We start from the raw sequence: 25,020 nt of genomic DNA on the forward strand, positions 1-25,020 counted from the left end.
GAGATGGACACTGCATCTGAGGATGCTTCCACACCTAGAAAAACACTGACAGATGTTTTAGTGAAGAAAGTGGAAAAGAAGCTACTGAAAAGCCAAAAAGAATCTGATGTCTCCTACATGGAATAAATGTGCTACGAAGTACACTACACTAAAAGCACTCACCTGCCAGGTGGACCATAGTCACCCCTGTCATAAGGTGGAGGTCGGCCATATGGATCTGTTGGTGGTGGACCACGACTGTCTGAAGTAGGTATGCCACTATTGGCTGGTGGGGGGAAGAAAGCTGGATTCACGTGTGGAGCAGGTGGGGGAGCACCTGGAGGTGGCCCAGGAAGATGTGGAGGAGGAGCAAGTGTCAGGGGAGGCCCAAGTGGACCAGGTGGACGAGGGGGAAAAGGACCGGGAGGCGGAGGTGGACCCTGCTGTGGTGGTGGTGGACCTGGAGGGGGGCCATAGCCTGGAACTGGAGGTGGAGGGCCAGGAGGAAGTGGACCCAGTGGAGGCTGACCAAAGGGTTGTCCAGGAAACAGAACTGGTGGTGGTGGACGGTCACCACGATTAGGAGGCCCAGCTAATGGAGGAGGAAGAACTTGACCAGGAGGTGGAGGACCTGGTGGTCCGGGGGGACCTGGAGGACCTAGAGGTGGACGTGGTGGAGTTTGTCCAGCTGAAAGAAAAATGGGAAAATAAAGTTATTTCCATAATTAGATCATTTTAACTAAATTTTTGCAAGTCTCACTGAACAATTTTGATGTGCATGAGACATTATGCATTCCCAACTTTGGAAAAAGCAAATCATCATTTGATAAAGTTCAAACAAGTACTTGACTTCGAGATGTGTTGCTCATGTCCACTCCATGTTAGGTGTGCATGTGCCGCATACACCATTGCTGGAGATTTTTCCCTCAGTGGTATCCGGTGGGCTCATTCAAACGCCCTCAAAAGTCACGAGCTTGTGTGTCGGTATCAGGGGTGCCACCAAGCACATCCCTCTGAGTTCCGTCTTGCAGGTTAACTCCAACAGAGGGATAAGGGGGTGGATCATGGAATGGATATGAGCAACACATCCTGAACAACAGTTACGAAAGGTTAGTAACCATTTTTTTCTTTTAGTGCTCGCTCATGTCCATTTCATGTTAGATGACTCACAAACAGTACCCAAGGAGGTGGGCTCGGAGTTCACGGACATACTGACTGCAACACTGCTGTTCCAAAACTATCATCACCTCAGGCCCGTTGGGTGATGGTGTAGTGGGATACAAAGGTATGCATCGACAAGCAGGTTGCATCTCTGCAGATGTCCTGGATTGGGACCTGCATGAGAAATGCTACTTACAAAGCCTTGGCTCTTGTGGAGTGAGCTGTTAAGGTGGCCAGAGCAAGCCCAAATACAGGTGGTTATACAGGATGAGATCCTCTGAGCTGACACAGGAAGCTCTCTCATCCTTTCCACTATTGCAATAGAGTTGTGTAGACTTGTAAAAGGGTTTAGTCCCCTCATCATAAAAAGTGAGGACACATCTAATATCCAACAAGTGAAGCTGCCATTCCTCAGAGTTCTTGTGAAGTTTCGGGAAGATGACCGGTAGGAAAATGGCTTGGTTGTTATGGAATTGTGACACTACCTTTGGTAGGAAGGTTGGATGGGAGCGCAGTTGGACCTTGTCCTTAAAGAACACCGCATAAGGCAGTTCCAATGTAAAAGGCCTTGATTTCAGAGATCCCTCTCGCCAAGGTGATTGCCATCAGGAAGGCGACCTTCCAAGAGAGAAGTAGCAGGGGGCATGATGCTAAAAGAGCAAAAGGGGGGGAGAGAAAAATTGAGTCTTGACAGAACCAGGTTTAAGTCCCAGGGGGATGGAGGGGGGTGGTTCAGGGCTGAGGCTAGAGCCTCTCCAGCCCCTGGATAAACAGTACTGTCATTTTGTGAGAGAACGATGACCTGCTGTTCACTGGAGGGTGGAAGGCTGAGATGGCTGCTAAGTTCACCCTGATAGACGCGAGGGCCAGGTCCTACTCCATTATGTGGAACAAACAGTCCAAGACAGATTGGAGGGAAGATCGAGATGGAGAGAGCACACCCTGAGAAGCCCAAATGGAGACGCGCATCCATTTGGCCAGGTTGGTAGCCCTGGTGAAAGGCTTTCTACTATCCAGCAAGATCTGCCGGACTTGTTCCAAGCAAGCCTGTTCTTCTGGGTTCAGCCATGCAGCATTCATGCAGTTCGGTGCAGGCAGGTGAGGTATGGATGAAGCAACCATCCGTGGTTTTCTGAAATTAGGTCCAGATGGAGTGGGAGTGGAGTTGCTACCAACAGATCCAGGAGCATGCCAAACCAGTGCTGATGTGACCACACCGGACTATCAGAATAACACTCACCTTGTCCCGTTTGATTTTTAGGAGGACCTTGTGAACCATGGGGATCGGAGGAAAGGCATAAAGTAGATCTGGCCACAGGATATGGAAAAAGCAAATGTACTCAGTGCTTTTTTGCCTTTGTCTTCAAGAACAAGGTCAGCTCCCAGACTACTGCACTGGGCAGCACAGCATGGGGAGGAGGTGACCAGCCCTCTGTGGAGAAAGAAGTGGTTCGGGATTATTTAGAAAAGCTGGATGTGCACAAGTCCATGGGGCCGGACGCGCTGCATCCGAGAGTGCTAAAGGAGTTGGTGGATGTGATTGCAGAGCCATTGGTCATTCTCTTGAAAACTCATGGCAATCCGGGGAAGTCCCGGACGACTGGAAAAAGACTAATGTAGTGCCCATCTTTAAAAAAGGGAAGGAGGAGGATCCTGGGAACTACAGGCCAGTCAGCCTCACCTCAGTCCCTGGAAAAATCATGGAGCAGGTCCTCAAGGAATCAATTCTGAAGCACTTAGAGGAGAGGAAAGTGATCAGGAACAGTCAGCATGGATTCACCAAGGCAAGTCACGCCTGACTAATCTAATTGCCTTCTATGACGAGATAACTGGTTCTGTGGATGAAGGGAAAGCAGTGGACGTGTTGTTCCTTGACTTTAGCAAAGCTTTGGCTTTGACACAGTCTCCCACAGTATTCTTGCCAGCAAGTTAAAGAAGTATGACCTGGATGAATGGACTATAAGGTGGGTAGAAAATTGGCTAGATTGTCGGGCTCAACGGGTAGTGATCAATGGCTCTATGTCTAGTTGGCAGCCAGTATCAAGCGGAGTGCCCCAAGGGTCGGTCCTGGGGCCGGTTTTGTTCAATATCTTCATTAATGATCTGGAGGATGGTGTGGATTGCACCCTCAGCAAGTTTGCAGACGACACTAAACTGGGAGGAGGGGTAGATACGATGGAGGGTAGGGATAGGATACAGAGGGACCTAGACAAATTGGAGGACTGGGCCAAAAGAAATCTGATGAGGTTCAACAAGGACAAGTGCAGAGTCCTGCACTTAGGAAGGAAGAATCCCAGGCACCGCTACAGACTAGGGACTGAATGGCTAGGCAGCAGTTCTGCAGAAAAGGACCTAGGGGTTACAGTGGACGAGAAGCTGGATATGAGTCAACAGTGTGCCCTTGTAGGCAAGAAGGCCAATGGCATTTTGGGATGTATAAGTAGGGGCATAGCCAGCAGATCGAGGGACGTGATCATTCCCCTCTATTCGACATTGGTGAGGTCTCATCTGGAGTACTGTGTCCAGTTTTGGGCCCCACACTACAAGAAGGATGTGGAGAAATTGGAGAGAGTCCAGCAGAGGGCAACAAAAATTATTAGGGGACTGGAACACATGACTTACGAGGAGAGGCTGAGGGAACTGGGATTGTTTAGTCTACAGAAGAGAAGAATGAAGGGAGATTGGATAGCTGCTTTCAACTACCTGAAAGGTGGTTCCAAAGAGGATGGATCTAGACTATTCTCAGTGGTAGCGGATGACAGAACAAGTAGTAATGGTCTCAAGTTGCAGTGGGGGAGATTTAGGTTGGATATTAGGAAAAACTTTTTCACTAGGAGGGTGGTGAAACACTGGAATGTGTTACTTAGGGAGGTGGTGGAATCTCCTTCCTTAAAAGTTTTTAAGGTCAGGCTTGACAAAGCCCTGGCTGGGATGATTTAATTGGGGATCGGTCCTGCTTTGAGCAAGGGGTTGGACTGGATGACCTCCTGAGGTCCCTTCCAACCCTGACATTCTATGATTCTATGAAAGTGTCAGAGAGGTATCCTGGGGCTGTGCCTGGGCAGGGAACAAAACTGATGGCACTTCCTGTTCTACCTGGTAGTGAACAGGTCCACCTAGGGAGCTCCCATCTTTGGAAGATTAACCTGATGATCTCTAGGTGAAGGGATCACTTGTGAGAGAAAAAGGATCTGCTGAAGGGATCCGCCAGTACATTCCAGGCTCCAGGGAGATGCGACACCTAGAGATGAATAGAGTGCTTTGTGCAGAAGTCCCACAAACAGATGGCCTCCTGACACAGGGCCGAAGATCAGGCCCCTCCCTGTTTACTGATACAGAACGTGGCTGCAGTACTATCTGTCAGGACTTGCAGCAGCTCATCTGAGATCTGTGGAAGGAATACTTGGCATGCTAAGCATACCGCCCTGATGTTTATATGCAGGGAGAGTTCTTCTTGGGACCAGAGGCCCTGAGTTCTCAGGTTGTTGTGGTGGGCTCTCTACCCTAGGTCTGACACATCCAAGACTAAAGCTACCGACTATTGAGGAGTAACAAAGGGAACCCCCATCATTACCCATTTCCACCAGTCCAGGGAGGCGAGGACCACGAGAGGGACTGTGAGCACTGAGTCCAAGTGGTGTCTGCTCAGGCAGCATACTGATGTTAGCCACATACGAAGGGATCTGAGGTGCAGCCTTGTGTGCTGGACCAAGTGTACATGCAGCCATGCGTCCCAATAGCTTGAGGCAAGCCTGAGCAGTCATGATTGGGTGGACCATGACACTGGGTATCAGGTCTGATATGGTCTGGAATCAGGTTTGGGCAGGAAGCCCCTGGCTTGGGTTGAGTCGAGAACTGCCTCAATAAATTCTATTCTCGGAACCAGGACAAAAGTTGACTTCTGCTCATTTATCAGCAGGCCCGGTGGCTCAGACCAAACTGATGCTGTTCTGTAAGTGAGCCTGCAACCTTGATTAGCCAGTTGTTGAGGTTCGGGTAGACCTGGAGGCCTCGCCATCTGAAGAAGGCTGCTACTACCGCCATACACTTCTTGAAAACCCGGAGGGCAATTATTAGTGGTGTTGACCCACTATAAACCTAATAAATCTTCTGTGAACATGGAAGATAGAAATGTGAAAGTATATGTTCTTTAAGTCAAGGGCAATGTACCAACCATATGGATCCAGGGAGAGAATGATGGAGGCCAGGGAAACCATGCATAACCTCAGTTTCTTGAGATATCTGTTGAGGCGATGCAGGTCCAAGATGGGCCAGAAGTCCACTTTGGCCTTTGGCATTAGGCAATACCAGGAGTAAAACCCCTTCCCTCTCAAGTCTTGTGAAACCTCCTTCACAACCCCCATTCGCAGGATGGACTGTACGTCCTAGATGAGGAGTTGCTCATGTACTCAGCACCCAGGAGTCCAATGTTATGTATGACCATGCTAGGCTGAAGAGGGACAGAGGTCCAAAAACAATAAAGGGGAAGCAGATCTGAAATGGTGACTGATACAGCGCCCTCGGGCACACCTTTAAAAGGCTTGGTTGGGCCCTCCGGAGTACCTCTGAAAACTCAAGTGAGAGGCTGAAGATGGACTGGAGTTTTTCACCTCTCCCTTTTCTTTGAAAGGTCTCTTGTCTTGGAGGCACTGAGAACTGACGTGGCTGCTGGGGCCTGAAGTGCTCCTTGGAAGCTGACAGAAAGCAAAGGCCTAAGGATCACAGGGTGGCCCTTGAGTCCTTCAGGCGATGAAGTCTCGTGTCAGACAACTCCCAGAAAAGAGAAGCTTTTGAATGGGAGGTCTTGAATAGACTGTTAGACCTCATGAGGAAGCCTGGAGGACTGGAGTCAAGAACCATGTCTGATAGTGACAAGCAGAGGCCATTGTCCTGGCTGCAGAGTCGGCAGCATCCAGAGCCACCTGGAGAGAGGTCCTGGCCATGTTCCTAACCTCCTCCATGAGAGCAGTGAACTCCTGCCTTGAATCTTGGGGCACGGATTCCTTAAATTTAGCCAAGGAGTCCCATAGATTATAAATGTATCTCCCCAGCAAAGCTTGCTGATTGGAGATATGTAGTTAAAGGTTACCCGTCAAATAAATCTTTCTTCCCAAAAGGTTCAGTCTCTTAGCATCTTTTTGTTTGGGGGTTGCACTTGACTGGCTTTGTCTGTCCCTCTCATTTGCTGCAGACACCACCAGGGACCAGGAGTCTAGTGCAAATACAAGTATCTGAACCCCCCTCACTGGCACATAATACTTTGTCCTCTGAGGTGGGGGGCAGAGAAGGAGTTTGCAACAGGACCTTGACCAGTCCCATCACCAATTCATTGATGGGTAAGGCCACCTTTAAGGGAGCTGCTGCAGCCAGGATACCAATAAGGTTGTGTGATGTCTCTTTGAGCTGCTCAGTTTCAAGACCCAGGTTTGCAGCTACCCACTTCAGAAGGTCCTGATGGGTCCTGAAATCATCATGCGGAAGCAGGCTACGGGGTCCCATGACAACCTTGTCTGGGGAGGAGGCGGCGGCTTGCACCGGAGGATGGGCTCCTTCCTCTTCCTCAACTACATCTGGAGCCATTTCCTGAATGTCGGTACTGAAGTCGGGGTCCGGTGCCAAGTGGGAAGGAGCAGCAGCCTGTCTCTCAGAAACCACCGAAGAGCAATGGGAGGGAGGAGCTGGTACCAACGGAAACCCCCAGGGGTTCCAGTAAGGCCACTGCATAGGCCAGTGACCTGCTGGCCAGGTGCAAACAGGGGGACCAGCACCAAAGTCCGGTGGCACATAGGCTAGGTACCGGTGACTGGCTTTAGGTTGGACGTACGGCTCCTCTTTAGACTCAGAAGAGGAGTCTTCTCTCAGAGACCCTGGTGGAGCAGTACTCGCTTCTGCCTCCATGTGGTGCCAGAATTCTGGGGACCAGCAGTGGACCGAAAGTAATCGGGATGACGAGATTAGGGACAGTTTACCCCTAGAAGGTGCTGGGCAGCAGCCTGATGCTCCTTGTTCTCTCCTGCTTCTGGTCACCAGAGCTGATAGGTATCCCCCTAGAGTTCGAGGGACTGGGAGCGAAAGTAAGTCCCTAGCCACTTGGAACCCCTCCTGGGACAATGGAACAGTCAGATCACTGGTACTACGGTGGCTTCTGGGTGTCAGGTCCTGCACTGGACTCAACGCTCTAGGCAGAGTTGACAGTGCCACCACGGGCCCAGGAGTGGAAGAGTGGCCCAGCACAGATCTCACTGTGCTACCTTCTCCCTGCTTGTATTTGTTCTGCACTGGCGGGTGCCCTCTGTCGGAGAGTTGCTTTTAGTCCTTCTTCCTCAGAACTGGAGATGATGAATGCCCCTGGGAAGAGCTCGGGGGAGGGTTTTGCACCAACGCCGAAGTGCATAGCGCCAAAGTGGAGCAGCTCTGCTCCGAGGTTAGTCTGAAAGTGGCTTCCATGAGGATAGCCTAATGTCTCTGTCTTTTTAGCGCAGAGTAGTCCTGACAAATCTGGCAACTGTCTTTCACATGAGTCTCCCCCAAGCACTTCAAGCAGTTGGAGTACAGGTCACTCACAGGCATAGGTTAGCCACAGGAGGCACAAGGCTTGAAGCCTGGGGCATGCCCAGCCCCTGGGGCAAAGGAGGCCATCGATGACAGGAACTATCTATTTAGGCTATGTACACTAACACTAATTACAAAAACTATATATACACACACTGAATTATCATAACTAAGAAAGAAGTTAGAGTCCAAAAATCACAGGGAAGGCGGCCTTGCTGGAGCAAGAGGAGTCGTTCCAGCAACCGTCACAAGTGGTAAGAAGGGACAGAGGGTGCGTGGCAGCAGTGCCCCTTATACTGGCATATAAGCGGGCAGCTACAGAGGGCACTAGGGCCGGCCCTATAGGATATCACTGAGGGTAAAATCTCTGGCAATGGTGCATGCAATGTGCACACACCTAACACGGAAAGCACATGAGCAAGCACTCGAAGAACACCACAGCTACACTGTGCTGCTAATACAATCGCTCTGCTGCTGCTTGAGTGTTGCTTTGCAATTATTGCTCTCACTCAAACTAGGCTAACCGGACATCTTGAACTCAACGTATCAGCGAAGACAAGCCTGCTCAGAGTGGTGAGCCAGTGTAACTATTGTTTTAAAATATACATTGTGATACTAAACAAAATTATCACTTTAATGATTTTTGTTATAATATTGTTATCAAGTTTGTTTATACTCATGCTCCCACTTCTGATATCAAAGGGGCGTTTTCAGGCTCCAGAGAAGTTGGATTTCCTTATGCTGAACACTGACACAGAGCTCCCATAGAATCCTACATTCCGGTGACATAGTAAAGACATATTGTAAACAAGTCCAATTCCCTGGGTCTCCGTAATTCCCAAAACAAATTAGAAAGTGTGCTATATTAATATTTGGCTATATTAAAAACTGAAAGTGGTGAGCTCAGAAATTAAACATCGGTTTTAGTGTCTTTACCTGGGAAAGGAGGTGGTGGTCCTCCTGGTCCTGCAGGTCCAGGAAATCTGTCCCCACCTGGTATGCCACCTGGAAAACGGCCTCGTCCTCTGTTATTTGGTGGAAACGCTGCACGTGAGCCACCTCCTGGAGGACCGGCTTTACCTTCTCCAGACATCTGGCCTGATTGTGTAGCTGCAATGGGGAAGCAAAAGTATATCATCATTCCATAACATTAAGAATTGGGGTTCCCCCCCGCAATTCGTGACAGAGCGAGTTCATTTTTGTTTTGTTTTTTTGAGGTGAGGGGGTAGCATTGCTGTGTGCTCTTCAATAGTTACTGCAGCAATGCTGAGTACTAACCCTTCGTATTTATGTAGAACTTGTCATGCACCATTCTCGAAGTGCTTTATAAAGCATCCTTCTCCCTATTTTAAGGGCTAGGGAAACAGAGTCATGGAGAAGTTAAGTGACTAGTCCAAATTCTTTCAGCAAATCAGTAGAAGGAGTTGGCAACTGTATTTCAATCTCTTAACCATCTGTCCCATGCTCAGGCCACTAAACCAAAGATTCCTAAATGTGGTCTGCAGACAACTAGAGGTCCACAGACAAAGAAGTGGATGATCACATGGTGCTATTCTTATGTCTAGCTGCTTCTACAACAGATATCTACACTCTCCATTAAACAGATAAAAAGGGAAGGGGGGGGGTGAGAGTGAGAGAGAGAGCGAGCGCCTGGAAGCCTGGAAACATGGAGGCGCCTGCCGAACTAACTCTTTTAGGGACTCGCTGCTACATAATAAAGGAGAAGAGAAAACAGAAGCCATTCTCTGGGCCAGAGCCACAAGTGAATTTGAGCTGTCAGCCACCAATGAGAGGCATGTCCAGACCAGAAGACCAGGGAGTGAATCATACCTGTTTTTATTCTGCCTCTATGCTTGGTTCCTTTTTCCCTTTCTTCCTGCATGTGGAGAAGGGAACCAAGCATAGAATCTGAATAAAAAGTACAATACAAAAAAGTTCATTCATATTTTTACTCACATCAGAAGTTCATTGATAATTTTTTATAATTTCGTTACATGTAAAAATGTGTTTGCCATTGTGCAGTTTTTATTTCTTGATAATTTCCGTCCTTTCAAAAGGAGTGAAGTGGATATAATGGGTCAAATCCTGGCCCCTGCTCTGGTTGCATTACATTGGTCCACCAGAACAAAGCCCCAGCAAAGCTCACTTATTCAAGAATTCCCCTGGTGTGATCAGACTGGCATAGCCAGCCGCACATCAAACCTTCTTTCCCTTCCATTTTCCATCATAGGGAGTTCAGCTGAGGAAAGGGGTTTGGCTAGAACAAAGAAGTATTTCATGCTATGGAAGAGACCCTTGGGTTCACTGCATTCAGAAGCCAGTTATAGTAGCCCTCAGACAGCTCAAAGCTATGCCATGGCCCAACTGCTGTGCGAAGGACAGAGCAGTGACATCCATCTCATTCCAGGTCCTGCAACAAGCAGAGCTCAGTCAGATATCAGAATCTAGTCCATTTTGTCTTCAAATGTCCAAGTTGTTAATGTATTCATTTTGTTCAATATGGTTGTATGAATGTTTTCACGCACATAGTATTTTTTGAAGAACTATAGGGAAAAGATCCATAAAGGTATTAGCCCCAGACATCTTTTGACAAGTTTCTCTAACCGTAAACATTTCATAACTATTTGGAGCCATACACATTATCATGGGCTGACTGCCCACTGCAATACCTTTCCTGAAATGGACCTTTGTTTTTTAAAGTTACGATGCAACTAAGAAGAGAAAACTTACTTTTCCTTGACTGCATTTCAAACTGACTCAGGAACTGCTTATTGCATGGAGTTACAACAGGATTTTGCCCATGCAGTTCTCTTTTAGGCAAGAGATCCATCAACTTTTTGGAGGATGCTTCAGATCCCACACCTACAAGGGCAAACCTAAAAAGAAGGGGGGAAGCTGCATCAACTTCTTGCACCAGAAAAATCTGATGGCCTTCCAGAGAAAGGATAAATACAGGACAAGCAAAAGAACATTTGACAAAAAACCTCCCCACAAACTTGGTTAATTCAGTCTTAAAGATACTTAAAAAATCATAACGCAAACTCTAAAGATATGAGAAAAGAATGATAAAATGTAAATATGAACATGAGAATTACAATTTTCTCACCATTCAATTTGAAATGCCCATTTAGCTGGCATGTCCACAAAATTATAACCCTTTACTTCAATTTCCAATTTTTGAACACATTTCTAGTAACTAAAAAGCCTCATTGAGGAAAGAATCACTGCAAAGATAAACTTAAATGGATTAAGGAAAGTTGTCTCTCTCATAGAGACTTTCAAAGCAGCTCAAAGGTAAAGAATGAATATTTCCTCCTCTACAAATTAGGATTTCTTAAGGAAACTTATTTTAGGCTTTAGATAACTAAACTAGACTATAACAAGCTAATTCAAATTTAGTCAAGCTTAAAAGGATTTTTTTTTTTTTTTTTAAAAATCCATATTTTACCGAAGGATGTGATCTTCCACCATTGAGCTGTATTTGATAAAACTGGCATAAGGCAACTGATTCTTCTTTTCTATTATAAATGAATCAAAACTGCATTCTGAATGTTGGTTGGTTGGGTTTCTTTTGTGAGAAATAAACTAACCAATATATACACACACACACCCACCCACCCACCCCTCCCGCACGGGGTGGGGTTAATCTGGCACTCATGAAGACCTTAAATCAAATATAGTTTAAATCACAATTGAAATAGTCCGTTTGTCCATATCACAAAATTCACACAATTGACAATTTATAGTAAACAAAAAACCATTTACTGGATTCTGAGAGGTGTTATTAGTAGGGACTGAGAGGCACTGGCAGAGCTATGCAAAATAAAAATGGAGAAATAAAAGGCTAACAAATCAAGTTTTGAAAAAGGGATTTGACAAAAGGCAGAATAAGAAGGCATTCACACTGATGAGAGGTTAAAAAAATTAAGAGTAAACCGTCTGAAATTTAGGAAAATGAATGTATAAGGAATGTCAATATCGCAATCCTATTCAGGGAGTAGTGAAACCTATAGTATTGTCTTTATAGCTTATTTCTGCGATTGAATTAGTAGTCAATGTGAAACAATAGGGTACAAAACCCTTGCTAGAAGTTAGCTGTCCAACAAAAGTAAACATCTCATTGCTAGCTGTGGAAAACACGGACCACTCACCCTCACTGTAGCAGATCAATGACCAACAGCAGAAAACGTGGATTACAAATTCTTACCCCTTTGACTGGCCATTAGCACGGTTTTCAAAAAATTTTATCTCCAAAATATCATTTACTCCCAGTGAATGCACTGCTTCAGTTAAGTCTTCATCTGTTGTCCACTGCAAAATATTTTTATATTCAAATGTCAAAACACATTAAGATGCCAATTTTCACTATGAATACAGCAGTCTAATCCTGTATGTTTGTACTATTGCTTTTTACTTTATTGTGAAAATGATCCAGTACATCTCACTGGATGTTTTCTGTGGTGGTTTGTAGCAAGTATTTTAAGTGACACTTTACAGTTACTTCTCAAAAAGATCATTACTAAAATATATGAACAGACAAATGATGTGTAATACAACACATATGGCACTAACAGCACCTGACATGATGTATTACTACCCTTACTACATAATGCACGATCTTAAAGAAAGCTATGTTTGAAGAAGTTTTGTTTTTATGAAAAACAAAAGCATACTTTCAAGGCTGCAAGGCTTAATCTGACCAATTTCAGTAGTCACTTTTGTTTGTTTGATACCTCAAGGATTGCAATTTTTTCCTATTTAAAGCAGATTACTACTCAGTTTCTATTAGCCCAAAATCCTACATCTCTGAACAAGGTCAAATTTCGAGACCATTTCAATAGTGTGCTTTACTTTCAGATGTGTTAGCACGCTTGTACCCCTTATCCATGGCGCTCTACACTAGTGCCAAAACTGGCCCAAGTGAAATTTCATTTACTAAAATCCCAAACCATGAACTGCTGGTTTTTTTAAGCTTTAGACAGCAAGATTCTTAGTAGTATTGTTTTACTTACTGATGGCAGAGGAAAAAAACAGAAAAAGAGTAAAAAAAAAGCAGAGTTTATCAGCCACTTCAGTGGCCCATGGATACGTGACATCCATCAACATCTGACTGTGCTATAAGCAAACGTCTAAGTCGAACATTATCCATTTCTGAAGTTAAACACTTTCACCCTGATCATAAGTATGTACTGGTACTAAAGGAGCTGGCGTAAGAAGAAAACCTTTAACTCCAGAACCCCCCTAAATTTCAGGAGAGAGGGGAAACTGGGTGTGCAAGTTTTAAAATTCCCTATATACCATTCCCCCCACCCATACCAGCTTGAGTATACATTGCTGAATCTCATGTCACTTAAAAAAGTGAAATTTGACAATCCTTAAGAAGGTAAACACAAAATTTTGTAGACAGTTCTGTTTAAGATGCCACGTCAGTAGTAACGATACAGATTTAAAAGTTACATATGGACTTTCAAAACATTCAGCATTGGCCAATTGGCCATTGACTTCAATGGAAGCACTGTGTTTTGAAAATCCAATCTCTAGAAATAAGTTTTTAAATGAAGTGTTTGATAAATCAGTATCTCCTTTACTTTACTTACCTGGAAAGTGCCTGAAATCAGGATACTGCAACACTTAACGACATCAAACACTTAAAGTATGAAGCATTTTCCTGCATGTTTGGTACTAGTATAGGTTTTAGCAGAGGAAGCAACCATGAACTCAGAATTTTGCATGGAAGGGGGTGAGAAAATGGTTTTCAGATTAACTGTCACAGTAAAGGCTAATTAGTTCAGCTACTGATTTAGCATTTTACACATTTTTATTTTTAAAAAGCATACTGAAGGTCAACAATATGTATTTCCCTGGTTGTATTTTGGTTCCTAGATCTGCAGTACCTGAAAATACTCTTAAAACAGAGGCTTGGAACAGTTTTGCCTGGGAAGTCACTGCAAGTCACAGTCTTTGAGGATTAATTCTCAAAGAAACCTCGAAGAACATTACAGTTCTCTTTTAAAAGTAAAAGCTTCAACAACGGATTATTCAAAATAGATCAGTTTATAGGCATAAGGCACTAGGATAGTAATAAATTTATTCTGTTACTTCTCTTCGGAGTTTCCCCAAAGCCCTAATAGGGTGGCAAACTTACCATGCTTTCCCAGAAAGCTTCCCCTTTCACCTTTAATTTATTCTACAAGACACAACTGAACGTTTATATTGTAAATATCCTCCATTTTAATGAACATCTCAAAACTATATTCTTCCCCCAAGATTTTCACTAAAATGCTCAGAAAACCTGCTTCTCTGTTTGCTGATGGAAGTAGGACTGAGGAATTCTATGGGGAGACTGGGTGAGGAAAGTGGTCAGTGGAAGCATGTGACTAAAAGGAAGAGGAAAAGACGGGCTAGTGAAGGAGAAACAAACAGACCTCAAGAACAGGTTTACAGAGCTGGAAAATAAAGGGGCTCAGCAGGTAGTCACTGAAGAAGAGAAGAGAGGTTAGTCCTATACAAAAGGGGAAGAGTCAATAGAGACTACACCAAATATGAGCCCCAGAAGGATACAGGATGGGTTGAAGAGGATTACAAGGGAGAATAGGAATGGAAAGAACTTGCAGCCAGAGGGAACAGGGAATAGACTAGAGAATAGCACCGTCACCAGGAAAAGGCAGGTCTATGTGATCGGGGACTCGTTACTGAGAAGAATAGATAGGCCTGTAACAAGAGCTGATCCAGAGAACACAAGGGTATGCTGTCTTCCAGGTGCTAAAATACGGGATGTAGACCTGAGGTTTAAAAGGATCCTAAAAGGGAGCAGGAAAGAATCCCCTAATTATCCTTCATGTGGGAACAAATGATACAGCTAGATCTTGCTGGAAAGTATTAAGGGAGACTATGTTATGCTGGGGAAGACGCTTAAGGAAATCGAGGCTCAGGTGATCTTCAGTAGGATTCTGTCTGTTCCTAGAGAAGGGCAACAAAAGGTATGACAAGATTATGATGCTCAACAGATGGCTCAGGCAGTGGTGCTATAAGGAGGACTTTGGGGATGTATGGCCACTAGGAGGACAGTTCTCTCGGGATGGACTTCATCTGAGTAGGGAAGGAAATAGACTTCTAGGATGGAGGATGGCACAACTTATCAAGAGAGCTTTAAACTAGGAATTTGGGGGAGATGTCCAGGTAATCTCCACGCTGGATTTTAGCATTGAGAGGGAAGAAAACGAAGTAAGAAAGGATACAGCCGTGGTAGGAGAATGGACATAAGGAGGAAGGGTAGTATACATACCAGTCTAATAGGTGATACTGGCAGAAGAATGTCTGTGCCTAATCGGGTAAAGAATGTGAGCGAGGCCAAACAGCAAAAATTAAGATGTTTGTACACCAATGCGAGGAGCCTAGGTAACAAAATGGAGGAACTAGAGCTAATGGTGCAGGAATTTAAACCAGATATTATAGGGATACAGAAACATGGTGGAATAGCAGTCATGACTGGACTACAGGTATTGAGGGGTATGTGCTGTTTAGGAAAGACCGAAATAAAGGCAAAGGTGGTGGAGTAGCATTGTATATCAATGATGAGGTTGAATGTAAAGAAATAAGCGATGGAATGGATAAGACAGAGTCCGTCTGGGCAAAAATTACATTTGGGAAGAAAACTATTAGAGTCTCCCCTGGGATAGTGCTTGGGGTGTGCTATAGACCTCCGGGATCTAATTTGGATAGAGCCCTTTTCAATGAAGTAAATGCTAATGGGAATTGTGTGATCATGGGAGACTTTAGCTTCCCAGATATAGACTGGAGGACAAGAGCTAGTAATGATAATAGGGCTCAGATTTTCCTGGATGCGATAGCTGATGGATTCCTTCATCAAGTATTTGCTGAACTGACTAGAGGGGATGCCATTTTAGATTTGGTTTTGGTGAGTAGTGAGGACCTCCTAGAAGAAATGGTTGTAGGGGATAATCTTGGTTCAAGTGGTCATGAGCTAATTCAGTTCAAACTGAACGGAAGGATTAAACAAAAATAAATCTGCGACTAGGGTTTCTGATTTCAAAAGGGCTGAATTTCAGAAATTAAGGAATTAGTTAGGGAAGTGGATTGGACTGAAGAATTTATGGATCTAAAGGCAGAGAAGGCCTGGGATTACTTTAAATCAAAGCTGCAGAAGCAATCAGAATTCTGCATCCCAAGAAAGGGGAAAAAAAAAAAATCATAGGCAGGAGTTGTAGACCAAGCTGGATGAACAAGCATCTCAGAGAGCTGATTAAGAAAAAGCAGAAAGCATACAGGGAGTGGAAGATGGGAGGGATCATCAAGGAAAGCTACCTTATTGAGGTCAGAACAAGTAGGGATAAAGTCAGACAGGCTAAAAGTCAAGTAGAGTTGGACCTTGCAAAGGGAATTAGAACCAATAGTAAAAAGGTTCTATAGCCATATAAATAAGAAGAAAACGAAGAAAGAAGAAGTGGGACTGCTAAACACTGAGGATGGAGTGGAGGTCAAGGATAATCTAGGCATGGCCCAATATCTAAACAAATACTTTGCCTCAGTCTTTAATAAGGCTAAAGAGGATCTTAGGGATAATGGTAGCATGACAAATGGGAATGAGGATATGAGAGGTAGATATTTCCATATCGGAGGTAGAAGAGAAACTCGAACAGCTTAATAGGACTAAACTGCGTGCGCGCAGGGGGGCTGGGGTGGAGCAGGCAAATCTTCATCCAAGAATATTAAAGGAATTGGCACATGAAATTGCAAACCCATTAGCAAGAATTTTTCATGAATCTGTAAACTCAGGGGTTGTACCGTATGATTGGAGAATTGCTAACATAGTTCCTATTTTTAAGAAAGGAAAAAAAAATGTGATCCAGGTAACTACAGGCCTGTTAGTTTGACATATGTAGTATGCAAGGTCTTGGAAAAAATTTTGAAGGAGAAAATAGTTAAGGACATTGAGGTCAATGGTAAATGGGACAAAATACAACATGGTTTTACAAAAAGGTAGATCGTGCCAAACCAACCTGATCTCCTTCTTTGAGAAAGTAACAGATTTTTTAGACAAAGGAAACGCAGTGGATCTAATTTATCTCGATTTCAGTAAGGTGTTTGATACCGTGCCACATGGGGAATTATTAGTTATATTGGAAAAGATGGGGATCACTTGTGAAAATTGAAAGGTGGATAAGGAATTGGTTAACAGGGAGACTACAGCGGGTCCTACTGGAAGGTGAACTGTCAGGCTGGAGGGAGGTTACCAGTGGAGTTCCTCAGGGATCAGTTTTGGGATCAATCTTATCTAATCTTTTTATTACTGAACTCAGCACAAAAAGCGGGAGTGCTAATAAAGTTTGTGGATGATACAAAGCTGGGAAGTATTGCCAATTTAGAGAAGGACCGGGATATCATACAGGAATGTGACATTGTGACATGTGCCAATGTGACATTGCTGTGAAAAAAGCTAATGTGGTCTTGGGATGTGTCAGGTGAGGTATTTCCAGTAGAGATAAGGAGGTTTTAGTACCGTTATACAAGGCACTGGTGAGACCTCACCTGGAATACTGTGTGCAGTTCCGGTCTCCCATGTTTAAGAAGGATGAATTAAAACTGAAACAGGTACAAAGAAGGGCTACTAGGATGATCCGAGGAATGGAAAACTTGTCTTATGAAAGGAGACTCAAGGAGCTTGGCTTGTTTAGCCTAACTAAAAGAAGGTTGAGGGGAGATATGATTGCTCTCTATAAATATATCAGAGGGATAAATACCGGCGAGGGAGAGTAATTATTTAAGCTCAGTACCAATGTGGACACAAGAACAAACGGATATAAACTGGTCATTGGGAAGTTTAGACTTGAAATTAGATGAAGGTTTCTAACCATCGGAGGAGTGAAGTTTTGGAATAGCCTTCCAAGGGAAGCAGTGGGGGCAAAAGATCTATCTGGCTTTAAGATTAAACTTGATAAGTTTATGGAGGAGATGGTACAATGGGATAACAGGATTTTGGTAATTAATTGATCCTTAAATATTCATGGTAAATAGGCCTCATGGCTGTGTTGGGATGTTAGATGGGGTGGGATCTGAGTTACTACAGAAAATTCTTTCCTGGGTATCTGGCTGGTGAATCTTGCCCATATGCTCAGGGTTTAGCTGATTGCCATATTTGGGGTCGGGAAGGAATTGTCCTCTAGGGCCTCTTCCAATTTTTCTGTTTTTCACCTTCCTCTGTGGCATGGGTCACTTGCTGGAGGATCCTCTGCTCCTTGAAAGTCTTTAAACCATGATTTGAGGACTTCATTAGCTCAGATATAGGTGAGAGATTTTTGGCAGGAGTGGGTGGGTGAGATTCTGTGGCCTGGGTTGTGCAGGAGGTCGGACTAGCTGATCATAATGGTCCCTTCTGACCTTAGTATCTATGAATCTATAAATTATTTTTCTTGTATTATGTGCCAAAAAGTTAAATATTTTAGTAAAATTCTGTCAACTACAATAAGTTTATTTGATCAGTGTAAGATTGCCCATAATAAAAAAGCATGTGTGTAGCTGAATTCCAACACTTACCCAAGTAAGATTTCCAATGTACAACGCAATTCTCTTTCCAGTATATGTATAGACAACATTTGGTGCTGCTCCTTTACCTACGTCATCTCCAACTGATGGTGGGAGAGAGTCCATATAATCACGGTCCTCTGGGGCATCGCCATTATTTGCAGATGGAGAGATGACGTCATCATACAAATCTATCTGATCATGTCCACCATATTCAGCTTCCTAAAACACAAAAAAATATGCTGTAGATTACATATTACCTAAAATACTTTTAATATTTATTCAAAACAAATACTGCTCTAAAATGTCCCAGAGAATTATCACACGAGGTAAGACAGACACATTTGAACCTGAAGTGCAACAGTATATCCCCTCCCTTGTGAAACAGTTTACATCCCAATTTGATCTACATTCGAATGTATATAAATCTGAATGTTACGACTTCTGCTTTCTACTTTAAAAAAAATTCCACCAAACAGAAAACTAACAAAAAGCCTATAGTTACTGCTTAATCCTACAATGATTTTGTTCTACTGATAGAGACAAACAAGAGAACACAAATCTTATTCTGAGAATGTTGCTGACATTAATGATGCTGGTAAGCAAAATAGCAGCATGTTAACGTCAGGTCTTATGCAAAAACAAAAGTAAATATTTTCCTATATTAAAAGGAACAGGTATGGAAAGTGGTTTGAGCTTTTACAGGAGTCCTGGCAATGAACACAACACGCAGCTAAATTTTTCAGAGATTGGATCTTAAACTTGATCCCTGATTCTCGAATACAGGGTCAGGAAGGGAGAACTTCATACTCTAATGATCCTACTTAATATAAAAGAGAAACGCTGTCTGTTTCCAAAGACAGCTATATCCCACTTTCTGGTACCACCATGTCATCACAATAGGAGTTGAAATGGGAAATGAGTAAGAGGAGCAAAACCAAATCCATTTTTAATTGCGTTATCAGTCCACTTTAAGTTTAGACATTTTAACATTAAAATGGGCAATATACTCTTCTTTGCAATTAGCGAGCATATATTAAAAAAAATTCCTAGCTATAGCTCTAGTAATAAATTTATGAAAAGATTTAACCCAGAGTATTTTATCTAAATTGAAGACTCCTCTTGATGCAGCCATTTACATTTTTTAATCTCCATTTACAGTCGTATAAACGGACAACTTGGCAAATGAAGTTAGCATCTGACTTACTGGTCCCTCACCTGCAAAATCAGAGTGACAACACACTGGCATTACCTGTGCTACAATTATTATTATTTTAAAAGGGACTAGACCACTGCCTTAGGGCCCTGCCATAACAAACTCCCCTCATACCCTCGCATAACACGTCCGTTCCCCTTAAACCACTCCCCATGATGCTTTCCCCCACTTCAGGATTCTAGACCACAGGGCAGGAAAAGCTGGTTACATACACTTCATAAGAGGAGAGTGTTTCCAGATGTTCTCAAAAAGAAAAGGAGTATTTGTGGCACCTTAGAGACTCACAAATTTATTTGAGCATAAGCTTTCGTGAGCTACAGCTCACTTCATCTGATGCATGCAGTGAAAAATACAGTAGGGGGATTTCATATACACAGAGAACATGAAACAATGGGTGTTACCATACACACTGTAACGAGAGTGATCAGGTAAGGCGAGCTATTACCAACAGGAGGAAAAAAAAACAAAAAACCTTTTGTAGCAATAATCAAGGTGGGCCATTTCCAGCAGTTGACAAGAACGTGTAAGGAACAGTAGAGGGGAAAAACAAACATGGGGAAATAGTTTTACTTTGTGTAATGACATATCCACTCCCAGTCTTTATTCAAGACTAATTTAATGGTGTCCAGTTTGCAAATTAATTCCAATTCAGCAGTCTCTCGTTGGAGTCTGTTTTTGAAGTCTTTTTGTTGTAATATTGCCACTTTTAGGTCTGTAATTGAGTGACCAGAGAAATTGAAGTGTTCTCCGACTGGTTTTTGAATGTTATAATTCTTCACGTCTGATTTGTGTTTTTACGTAAAGACTGTCCGGTTTGGCCAATGTACATGGCATTGCTGGCACATGATGGCATTGATAGATGTGATCACATTGGTAGATGTGCAGGTGAATGAGCCTCTGTGTGGCTGATAGTGTGGCCCTATGATTGTGTCCCCTGAATAGATATGTGGACAAAGTTGACAACGGGCTTTGTTGCAAGGATAGATTCCTGGGTTAGTGGTTTTGTTGTGTGGTTGCTGGTGAGTATTTGCTTCAGGTTACGGGGCTGTCTGTAAGCAAGGACTGGCCTGTCTCCCAAGATCTGTGAGAGTGATGGGTCGTCCTTCAGGATAGGTCGTAGATCCTTGATGATGCGTTGGAGAGGTTTCAGTTGGGGGCTGAAGGTGATGGCTAGTGGCGTTCTGTTATTCTCTTTGTTGGGTCTGTCATGTAGTAGGTGACTTCTGGGTACTCTTCTGGCTCTATCAATCTGTTTCTTCACTTCAGCAGGTGGGTATTGCAGTTGTAAGAACGCTTGATAGAGATCTTGTAGGTGTTTGTCTCTGTCTGAGGGGTTGGAGCAAATGCAGTTGAACTGTAGAGCTTAGCTGTAGACAATGGATCGTGTGGTGTGGTCTGGATGAAAGCTAAAGGAATGTACATAAGTATAGCAGTCCATAGGTTTCCGGTATGGGGTGGCGTTTGTGTGACCATCGCTTATTAGCACTGTAGTGTCCAGGAAGTGGATCTCTTGTGTGGACTGGTCCAAGCTGAGGTTGATGGTGGGATGGAAATTGTTGACATCATGGTGGAATTCCTCAAGGGCTTTTTTTCCATGGGTCCAGATGATGAAGATGTCATCAATATAGCGCAAGTAAAGTATGGGCATTAGGGGACAAGAGCTGAGGAAGCATTGTTCTAAGTCAGCCATAAAAATGTTGGCATACTGTGGGGCCACGCGGGTACCCATAGCAGTGCCGCTGATTTGAAGGTATACATTGTCCCCAAATGTGAAATATAGTTATGGGTGAGGACAAAGTCACAAAGTTCAGCCACCAGGTTTGCCGTGACATTATCGGGAATACTGTTCCTGATGGCTTGTAGTCCATCTTTGTGTGGAATGTTGGTGTAGAGGGCTTCTACATCCACAGTGGCCAGGATGGTGTTTTCAGGAAGATCACCGACGGATTCTAGTTTCCTCAGGAAGTCAGTGGCGTCTCCAAGATAGCTAGGAGTGCTGGTAGGTTGGCCCTGAGGAGGGAGCCTACGTAGCCAGACAATCCTGCTGTCAAGGTGCCAATGCCTGAGATGATGGGGCGTCCAGGATTTCCAGGTTTATGGAAACTCCAGGTGTTCTGTAAAGGAGTCAGTTGCACAACTACTAAAAATACCAAGTTATAACACCCATATTCTCCCTTGTGAAATCAACCTCCAAAATTCTCTTGGCAAAACAAATCTCCATCTACCCGAAGTTCTGTATTTTACAACAAGATCCCCCCCACATAAACCCCTTTCTACTATGTAAAATTCTGTTGTATCTTAACTTTTGTTTTTAAATATTTACTTCACCCACATATTGAGTCAGTAAATATATGAAGGCTGCATGCACCACCACAGTATTAACGGTCTTACAAATTCTAAAAGTCAAAAAGAGTCTGTTTCTTTCCCTCCTGATTGCTATTTTAAATTGCAGGAAAGCTAAATCAAAGTGGTGAATTTTGCACTTTGTTCTGAAAATTGGGTTCAAGATCATTTTAAATTCCTGCAGAAACAAGTTTCACATTTCTAGGCCAGCAGCTTTCAGTTCTGTCACCTGCATTTATAAGCCTTCACATGTTTTAGTAGTTCCACAGTTCCTGAGGAATGCAGCTGACATGGAAGTTTATAATTACTGAGAAGCAGCTTTTAAACCAGCTCATGCCAATGTCATGAGAGGCTTTGAGGATCAGTACTGTAACCCCAAGTTTGACTCGGTTCACTGGGTAGCCAGTGAAATGAGCAGAACATTGGGGTGATACGCTGTAAGCAATCTATGTTATTAAGTAGGTAAGCTGTTTCACTTTTAACTAATTGGACAATGTGGTACAATCGGAGAGTCAAGAGTTTTAGGCCAGAAAGGACCTCCTGTACTTAATATGCCACGTACGCTACCCAGCACCTGCACACTAAACACAACTGAAATTAGACCAAAATATTATAACCCACTGGAAACTAGATTATGTGTCACAGGCAGAGAACAGGAGGTACCAACATGCATCAGTGCTCCACAATCACGTACAATGTGTTGCAAGAATAAATGCAGAAAGTCATTAACGCATGGATCATTGTGGCCTAGTCCAAAACTGAGACCAGGGGGTGCAGTCTCCTGGCCAGCTTCAGGTAGAAGAGCTCTTTTCCAGCAGCCATATTTATTGGGCATCCAGTAACAATGAAGATTCCAGCTGGCCCCACCCCAGGGAGGGTGTTAATGTGGTTCTGAGTTCTTTGAAGCATTATCTTCTCTCAACCAGCATCACCCTGTATTGCTCACATTTAGTATCAGTCATCTGCTCTTCGCTGACACTAGTGGTATGTCTACACAGCAAAAGCTGCGCGCTGACAAACATACCTGAGCTAGTGATGTGTATGGACTAGCCTACCCAAGCTAGCTTAAATCCAGCTAGTGTGGGTAACATTAGCGATGAAGCAACATGAGCTTCTGAATGGGCTAACAAGCCAAGTACAAACCCAGGATCCATGCCAGGCTTGTACTACATGTACTGAAGCCCAGAGTGCACTACCTTCACTGCTATATTACCTGTGCTAGCTAGATTCAAGCTAGATCTAGTAGGCTGGTCTTTGCACAATTTTTGCTATGCAGATATACCCTAAAACAGCTAAGGGATGGTACTCTTTGTATCTGACATAATGGTGTTGTCCATGTATTACTGGCATATGAATCTGTGTGTTGTCTCAAGATCTTCCCCAGGAAAAAAAGATTACTTATCTGTACAGGTGAGTCGCATCATTTAACTTATGCAAATTCAAATATACACACTTGGCGCAAAAAAAAAAAAAAAGAGAGAGAAAAATAAAAACAAGATACCTGGAAATAGTGCGGGCAATTCTGCCCACCATTCCACTCAATAAGTGTATGCCCTGGAGTGAGCGTGAGATGGGAGACATGAATCTGCTGTTCCCTCAGTCGGTCTCAGTTTCCACGTGCCTCTCAGTGTGAGCATCTCGCCACGCCGACTGTGATTCTAGTGTTTAAAGACACGTATTTTTCATATAACATGGCTTCTAAACGCAAGCCAACTACTTCATCTGGTGCTCAACCGAAGAAACAGCGATCCGTTCCAAGGCTGGAGGAAAAACTTGCTGTGTTGGACTTATTGAGAGACGGTATGTCAGTCTCCAATGTGGTGCGTAAATATGGCTGCAACAAATCTAGCATCTGTGCTATCAAGATTCGAGAGAGAGAGAAATTCGTCAACCGTGGCATCCAATAACTGCTACGGTGACGAGCCAGGTGCATGATAAGACTTAAGTTTAATGCCTTTTTAGTCTTCACTAATGGCTGGAAGACATGAACTGTAAATGTGTGCCTATCGATGGCAACATGTTACAAGAAAAGGCTCTTAGCCTCTACGCGCTGTTCAAACCTCCAGCAGAAGAGGGACAGCCTTCTGATGAGAAGGAATTCAAAGCCAGCCAAGGCTGGCTTAACAGTTTTAGGAACCGCTTCAACCTCAAAAACGTGCAGACTACTGGTGAAGCTGCATCTGCCAATGAAAAGGCAGCAAAAGCGTACACTGAACAACTAAAGAAAATCAAAAAAGAAAAGGGCTATCTTCCAGAACAAGTTTTTAATGCTGACGAGACTGGGCTCTTCTGGAAAAAAATGCCCAACCGCACTTACATTTCAAAGTCAGAAAGACAAGCCCCTGGCTTCAAAGCAGCTAAATACTGTGTGACTGTGTTGTTTTGTGGCAATGCAGCTGGACATTTAATAAATCCAGGCTTGCTCTACAGGGCTGCAAATCCCCGTGCCCTAAAAGGCAAGAAAAAAAATCTCCTGCCTGTGTTCTGGCAATCAAATAAAAAGGCTTGGGTGACGGCAGTATTATTTCTGGATTGGTTCCACAAGTGTTTCATTCCGGAGGTCAAGTGGTACCTCGAAGAGAAAGGACTTGACTTTAAAGTGTTGCTGATCATAGATAATGCTCCTGGTCACCTTGCGGCACTCCACTTTGCGCATAACAACACTGAAGACGTCTTTCTCCCCCACCAATACCACCTCCATCCTCCAACCTCTCGACCAAGGCGTGATTCGCTGTTTCAAGGCCACGTACATGAGGCTTACATTCTCATGGATATGTAGCGCTATAGATGCTGATCCCAATCTTAATGGGATGGAGTGCTGGAAGTCCTTTAATATAAGTGATGCAATTGGCAATGTTGAACAGGCAATGTATGCAATCAAGCCTGAAATAGTCAATGCATGTTGGTGAAACCTATGGAAAGAATGTGTGAATGATTTTAAGGGTTTCCCAACCAGTGACAAAGAAGTGAAATGCATTGTTCAGGTGGCCAGGCAAGTGGGTGGTGATGGCTTCGTCGACATCCTTGAGGAAGAAATTGAATAATTGAGAGCCATAGAGAAACATGGACTAACGAAAGTTAGAGGAACTGATAAAATCGCCTACAGAAGACGAAGATGACGACAACGAACAGGAAGAGCCAGCAAGTTGGAATCTTTATAAATTTGCTGAAGTATTCCAGGCAGCGAAACACTTCAATGATTTAATTTCTGAATATCATCCCTCCGT

The 25,020-nt window shown here is 43.7% G+C and overlaps 1 protein-coding gene across 8 annotated transcripts in view; it reads right to left on the bottom strand.

Moving 5' to 3' along the window:
* Positions 1–25,020, bottom strand: part of CPSF6 (cleavage and polyadenylation specific factor 6) — an 81,813-nt gene that overhangs the window by 39,672 nt on the left and 17,121 nt on the right. For 6 of the 8 annotated variants that reach the window (XM_073327815.2, XM_073327818.2, XM_073327817.2 and 3 more), the window contains exons 2-6: positions 18,247–18,456; positions 11,900–12,003; positions 10,423–10,568; positions 8,629–8,802; positions 163–667 (exon numbers count right to left, since the gene is read on the bottom strand). In XM_073327815.2, the coding sequence (XP_073183916.1) occupies positions 163–667; positions 8,629–8,802; positions 10,423–10,568; positions 11,900–12,003; positions 18,247–18,456 (1,139 nt within the window). Of the gene's footprint in view, positions 1–162; positions 668–8,628; positions 8,803–10,422; positions 10,569–11,843; positions 12,004–18,246; positions 18,457–25,020 lie in introns of those variants that run through there. The other 2 variants (XM_073327819.2, XM_073327820.2) reach the window with 2 other exon arrangements.

This window comes from Lepidochelys kempii, chromosome 1, assembly GCF_965140285.1.
Source record: "Lepidochelys kempii isolate rLepKem1 chromosome 1, rLepKem1.hap1, whole genome shotgun sequence".
NCBI classification, from domain to species: Eukaryota; Metazoa; Chordata; order Testudines; family Cheloniidae; genus Lepidochelys; species Lepidochelys kempii.